The following is a 7,362-nucleotide window of genomic DNA, read 5'->3' on the forward strand; positions in this document are numbered from 1 at the left end:
ACAATAGGTGGTAGCATTATATGACTATAAGGTCTCATCCCCTGTTGATCTGAGTTTTCAAGAAGGAGATGTCATCCAAGTCTTAGCACAAGGTGAGAATTAATGATGCCACTGCCAATTACTCATGTATGAAATATTTAACTTTGTTTGGCGTTGCCTCAATTTTGGATCAGTTGTTTTGTTATTGATTTGTAAATAATATATTATCAATCTAGCATGGTGATATTAAAGTACATACACCTGAAGTGTCATTTTTGTGTTGTCACATTGGCCGTTTAACTTCACAAAGGTCACAAAAATACATTTCACTGCCTATATAAAATTAAACACATTGATTTGGCAAAGTCACCCATTCCATAAACATTACAAAAACAAAACAGGCCATTCGGTCCACAACATCCACTGCTTTCCCCCCCCCCCCCCCCCACCATGTCAGCAAATCATTCTAACCGCTTTAACTTGCCTTTTGCCATTAACTCAACTACTTTTTCCTTCATTCACCTATTCAATCCAAGTCTGAAAATTGCCAGTTATTACCTCAACCACTAAAAAGTGTAGTTGGATTCCAAAAGGGAAAGCTGTACGTGACTGATCATACAAAGGTAAATCTGCTCACCAACTCTGCACCATAATTGTGGTCGAAGGTAATGTAGTGGATGCAATATTTGAATTTTCAAAATCTTTTGATAAGGTACCACAACAGGAAATTTATAACTATGGTCAGGGTATATGGCATCAGGGGACAAGCAGCAGATTGGATAGCAAGCGGGATACAAAATAGAAAATAATAAACAGAATAAGGATTAAAGATAACTACTTAAAAGGGTAAAAGATGGGAAGTGCCCTTTCACAGGAATTGGCATTGTTCACACTATTCATTCCATTCTGTGAAATTGGATGAATTTCAAAGTTAAAAACAGTCAGAGCAATACAGCACTGACACAGGCCCTTTGGCCCAACCAGTCCACGCTGACCACGTTGTCCACTCAGCTAGTCCCAATTTCCTGCATTCAGCCAATATCTCTCCATGTACCTATCCAAGTGCTTCTTAAATGATACTATTGTACCTTCCTCTGGCAGTTCGTTCCATATATTCACCATCCTCTTGTGAAAAAGTTTCCCCTCAATTCCTTTTAAATCTTTCCTCTCTCACCCTATGCCTCCTAGTCTTGGGCTCCCCTACCCTGGGGAAAAGACTATTACCATCTGCCTTATCTGTACCTCTCAAAATTTTAAACAGTTCTATAAAGTTGCCCCTCATTCTCGTATGCTCCAAGGAATAAAGACCTAGCCTGGTCAACGTCTCCCTATAACTCAGACCCTGGCAACATCCTCGTAAAACTTTTCTGCACTCTTTCCAGTTTAACCAAGTCTTTCCCATAAACAGGGTGACCAAAGCTGTGCATGGTACTCCAAGTGTGGCCTCACCAGCAACTTATACAACTGCAACATAATGTCCCAACTCCTATACTAAATGCCTTTTTCACCACCCTGTCTACCTGTGATGCCACTTTCAACAAACCATGCACTTGTGCTCCAAGGTCCCTCTGTTCCATTACACTCCCTAGTGCCTTACCATTCATAGTATAAGTCCTACACTGGTTTAACTTTACAAAATGCGTCAACTCGCATTTATCTGTATTGAAATCTATTTGCCACTCCTCAGCCCACTTCCCTAACTGATCAAGATCTCCCTGTAGTCTTTGACAACCTTCATGATCAACACTTCCTAATTTTGTGTCATCCACAAATTTACTGATCAAGCCTTATGCATTCGCATCCAAATCATTTATACAAATAACAAGGGTCCCAACACCGACCCCTGTGGCACACCACTAGTTACCAGCCTCCATTCCAAGAAATAACCTTCAACCACCACCCTCTGCTTAATACCTCTGCAAAGGACATCAGATAGATCAGTATAATCTATAGGATAATGATTAATAAATGCAGATTGTGTATTTAACAGATTTAATGTAGATAATGGCAAGGTAGTCCATTTCACTAAGAATAAATAGATCATATACTACTTTGATAATAAGAGTTTCAACAGTGGTATCTGTGGGAACTGAAGTGGCAATAAAGGTTTAAAAAGGCCACAGAGAAAAAAAACTACATTTCTAAAGTAATTAAGATGAAAAACCATCGAGCTACATTAAACATATTGAACCTTACAAGTAAAAAAACATTGCAGATGCTGGATATCTGCAAATGCAAAAAATAGAGTATTGGAAAAACTGTGGAAAGGGAGAGGATTATGTTTTAGATCAGGGACATCATCATAACCTTAATTAGAACACATTATTGAGACCTGTGCAGTGTTTTAGTCTCAATATCTTAGTATCTTGCTTAGCACTCAGAATGCTTTCCTAGGAACAGGTGCTAAACAGGGCCATTATAAATGTTATACACCAACAAATACCTTGCTCACAGTGCCGCTGTGCTAGGTCCGTGCTTGAGGACTCAGCCCACTACTGGCACTCCTTAAGCAATGAAACAGTTAAAGGTTAAAGTAATCTCATCGCCACAGGCTCTGTGGAGTAAATCAGAAGCACTCTGCAATGTCTGCCCCATGACTGCAGGTGTCAGACAAGCTTCAGTGAACAGTGTGGCCACACCATGTTTAGGGTTGCATCCCAGTTGGCACTCAATATGTGCCATTACTGCTCCACATGTCGACAAATTGCCCGGATTCTACATTCTCTCCGATCAGCTCCTATTGGATGTAATGGAAGTTGCTGTCTTCTCCTCTAGTTGGTTGCATTGCTTTCCCTAGCCCTGAGATTTCTCTATGGTAACAAGCCGTTGTTAAGCCTAACATCAGCCCTTACTCTGCCCATTGCTTCAGTGTGAGGACAAACAGCTTTTGTCACACATTCAAACAGCACAGGAGGCTATTCCATCAAACAGAATGAAATAATTTGTTCCAGAAAACATTGCTCTATCACTATCTAGTTCCAGTCTAAATCTTTTAATCATTATTGTTGACAGTGACGTTCATCAATGTAAAATTCCATTCCTTATCTTTTTGTTCTTCAACACATCAACTCCAAAAACAATCTGCTTCTATTTAGCTTATTCCATCCTTTCATAATGGTAAAGCATATAAATTCCAACTCTACAACATCAAATTAGTATTCTTTCTATTTGCTGCTGAATTAAAAATCTTGTTTCCTTTCAAAGCTTCAATTTTCATCCTGAACATTGTACTCTAATCAACACATTGTATTAACCATAGAACTTCAGTAGCTGCCTCCAGCATCCATGAAAAATATACCAAATCTTTCATTCCCAAGACACTTAGGATATAGTTTTATAAAATAGCTATCTCACTTACAGAAAATCAATTTCATTTTCTTCAACCATTATATCCTCCTCTTTAGTAACTTTTTTGCGGGATTGCATTTCAAAACCTTGGTAGCAGTGCCAGACAAGTGAATCAAAAATAAATTTAAACATTCATGTAGTCAAATTATCGATAGTAAGCTTACGGGCTATGCTATCCTCCAATGACAGGATAAGCAAATCTTAACTTCCTCTTCCAAATTCCTAAACAGACTCTATTGTAGTTTACTAATTTTCCCCATGATTAATCCCTGGCACTTTGTATTCCTTTAGCTTGACTAAAATTTCCTATAACAGAAAATGCTGGAAGTGTTTAGCAGGTAAGACAGCATCTATAACGGTCATTGACATAAAATATTAACTCCTTCTTACTCCACAGATGCTCTCTGCTGAGTATTTTGATACTTATTTGATACACGAGTCATTTCATACTTAGAACATCTGTAATATTTTGCTTATTTGCCATGATAATTCACCATACACTACTATTCACCTCCTCCAAGTTATTCTCTTCGGTAATGCCAGATGCAAATACTTTCCAAATCTCTCCATCAAATTTGATTTTTCTCCTGTTAGGAGTTGCAATGCACTTCTAAGAAATCATTGCTGTTCCTTTCAATGATTTTTTTAGAAAATATTTTCCTGATCTGAACTTTCATCATGCTGTATGGACCTTCTCAACTTAGCTTTGAATCTCAATTTAAAATTCCAAGTTTCCATTTTTAAAAAAGGAACAATTGTAACTAGTTGTTAAAATTTAAATCTTTTTCTGGTTAAAAGTTAGCAGAAGTAGACCTTTTAAATGATGCAACAAATTCTAACGTCCATACCTACTCACAAATTTTTTTTTAAACATCATCAAGCTTAGAAATCAAAATCTCTCTAGGAACTTGTTATCAGCATTTCATTCTAACCATACTTGAAGTGCTTTGTTTTCTTTTCACAGTAAATGACAACTGGCTGGAAGGACAGTGTAAAGGAAACACCGGAATTTTCCCAGTAACCTTCATCAAAGAATTAAACATGGCTGAACTTGCAAATCCATGAATATATCATGCAAGCATTTAATTTTTGAAGTGGTCTTTTTCTCCCAGAATATCAACAATTGAAAATATAGTTTGCAGCATGAATATTTTATCCTCTCAAGTAGGTCAGCGAGCACCTTGAATTTGGATTTGTTTGCTCAAAAAAAAAAGGAAAAACGTTTCCTTGTGCGAGTGCTGAGTTGCAAGATAGGGCAACTTAGTATCAGTAGTTTGTATAAACTCCATTGATACGTTAGCAGTCCCTCAGCATCGAGGATGAGTCACTTTCCCTCCAGTTCTGTAGTTTGAGAGGTGGCTAATGTGGAGGAACCACGGACCCTGCCAAGGGCAAGATCATTGGAGCTTCTTGGAGTAGGCAAGTACCAAAGGAGGTGTTGCACTCTGTCATTTTCACTGGGCCTTCACATGGTCCTAAACAAACAAGTTCTCAGTGCCATCCCAATGCCTCTTCATTTTTCACAGCCAGAGATTCCCACAGGTCAGTGAGGATGTTACATTTTTTTCTCAAGGAGAATTTGAGCAAATCCCTCAAATTATTCTCCTTGTCCTCCTGGAAATCTCTTACCATGATGGACTTTCTGCTTTGAGTCTGGTTTTGGGCATGTGAATAATGTGGCCCAATCTTCAGTGATGTCTGACTGTAATTAGAGCCTTGATGCTAGGCATGTGGGCTTGGGAAAAGGACATCATCTTTGGTTCACTTATCCTGCCGGTAAATATGGACAAGTTTGCACCAGTACCTCTCCCATTCTTTGAGGGCCTGTTGCAGGTTGTCCATGTATTGATATTGTCAGATTCAACACAGAAATGGGCCCTTTGGCCCACTACATCCATGCAATCTTCAAGTAGCCATCTGCACTAACTTGGTCTATAGCTTTCTATGCCTTGGTAATTCAAGTATTCATCTGGATACTACTAAAATGTTGTGCCAATACTTGCCTCTGTGACCAACTCAGCCAATGTGTTCTGGACTCCAACGACCCTCTGGAAGTGACCATGCAATTAGATGGGGTGGTAAAGGCAGTGTATGGCATACTTGCCTTCATTGGTTAGGGCATTGAGTACATGAATAAGGAAGTCATAATGCAGTTCTATAAAACTTTGGTTAAGCCACACTTGGAGTATTGTGTGCAGTTCTGGTGACATTACATAAAGGATGTGGAGGCTTTGGAAAGGGACAGAAGAGGTTTACCAGGATGCTGCCTGGATAAGAGGATATTAGCTATTGGGAGAGGTTGAACAAACTTCAGTTGTTTTTCTCTGGAACGTCACAGGCTGAGGGGAGACCTGATAGAAGTTTGTAAAATGATGAGAGACATAGATAGCGTAGACAGTCAGATTCTTTCTCCCAGGGTAGAAATGTCAAATACTACAGGACATGCATTCAAGGTGAGGGGAGGAAAGTTTAAAGGAAGCATGGGGCAAGTTTTTTTTTTAAATTTACATAAAACACACAGCAGTAGGTGTCTGGAACAGGCTGCCAGGGGTAGCGGTGGAAGCAGATAGGAGGCTTTTTAGATAGATAGACATATGGATCATGTACGGGCAGAAGAGATTTAGTTTTAATTTGACATAAAAAGGGCCTATTCCTGTGCTGTACTATTCTGTGTTCTATATCCTACACCTTAACGTAAGCCCTTTTGTTTTAGATATCATCTACCCAATCTATGCCCCTCATAATTTTGTATGCCTCAGCTTTATCTGTTGGAAGGAAAACAAACCCAGTCTCTCCTCAAACCTGAAACACTCCATCCCAGGCAATATCCTTGTAAACCTGTTTCCTATAGTTACATTGAAAGTCTTACCAGATAGTTAAGTGCTCAAGAATGCTGATGTCCCAAAAAAAAGTTTTAGAACTTCAGCCAAGGACCTTATAATCAGGAACCAAAGTCCAATTGTTTGGCACTCCAGTGATCCCACCCTCAAAATCTGAGAAACACCTTTTGGATTTCAGTTTTTAACTTCTCACCTCTTTTGACGGGGTCTTCAAATGATTGCAAAATATTAGGTATTCTCTGTTGTACATGCATTGGAAACAGTTCAGGGAAGGTTTATTAAACACCTGGAATGGGAGGTTGTATTATGCAGTAAAGTTGGAGGGGGTAGATTTGCATTACTTGAGTTTAGAAACATTTAATATCCTGAGGGGATTTGACAGGGTGGGTATGGAAAGGATGTTTTCTTTTGGCAAGAGAATCTAAAAATAGAGCATCACCTATTTAAACAGAGATGAAGCAAAAAGTTGAGGTAGATAAATACTTAATAAGTGAGGTGATTGGTTACCAGCAGTAGGGAGGAATGTACAGTTGATGTTGCAATCAGATTCATAATGTCCCTATTAGATGGCCTACAGCAGGCAGAGATGTAGCACCCAATGGCATCTCTAAAATTCCTCCAATTCATTGGAAGGATAAGTGAGCCAACATTTTTCACCTTCCCCAGCAGAGAGGTAAAAATGACACCCAGTCAACTCTGTTAAGTATGCCATGGAATTTGCACCCCTAACACCATACCCCAAAACAGTCAGTCTACTCAGAGCTCTATCATGGAAAGAGATTAGTGGGCAGACAGAGGGAAAGATTGTACTCAAAGTCGTCTCAGAAATAATGGAACATCCCCATTGACTCCTAGAAAAACTGGTCCATGACTGTTCAAAGCAGAGAAGAGCATTTGGAATGGTATTAAGAACCGAGTCCATGCATCAGGAGCACAGAGCAATGCATAAATGGTAGAAAGATCACAACACCTCACAAACAACTGACTCACCAGCCTCTTCAGGCACCTCCTACCTCATCTGTGGAAGACTACTAAGGTATCCTCTGAGCCATCTCATATTGGGAGTGGAATCGAATCAGCCTCGATCCTAGAGGACTGCCAAAGCAGAAATCATCAAGCAAGCTTGAGGGCCTACACCTGCTTGTAATTCATATGTACTTTAAGAATTATAAATCTAATAAACTCAGTGGATTAA

At 39.3% G+C, this 7,362-nt stretch overlaps 1 protein-coding gene across 2 annotated transcripts in view; it reads left to right on the top strand.

Annotated features, from left to right (window-relative positions):
• Positions 1-7,362, top strand: part of ncf2 (neutrophil cytosolic factor 2) — a 37,695-nt gene extending 30,333 nt beyond the window's left edge. The window contains exons 14-15 of one of the 2 annotated variants that reach the window (XM_052011035.1): positions 8-92; positions 4,292-7,362. In XM_052011035.1, coding sequence (XP_051866995.1) covers positions 8-92; positions 4,292-4,392 — 186 coding nt within the window. In that variant the 3' untranslated portion in view covers positions 4,393-7,362. The remainder of the gene's footprint in view (positions 1-7; positions 93-4,291) is intronic. The other variant, XM_052011036.1, reaches the window with a different exon arrangement.

This window comes from Pristis pectinata, chromosome 3 (assembly GCF_009764475.1).
Source record: "Pristis pectinata isolate sPriPec2 chromosome 3, sPriPec2.1.pri, whole genome shotgun sequence".
Lineage (NCBI taxonomy): Eukaryota > Metazoa > Chordata > Chondrichthyes > Rhinopristiformes > Pristidae > Pristis > Pristis pectinata.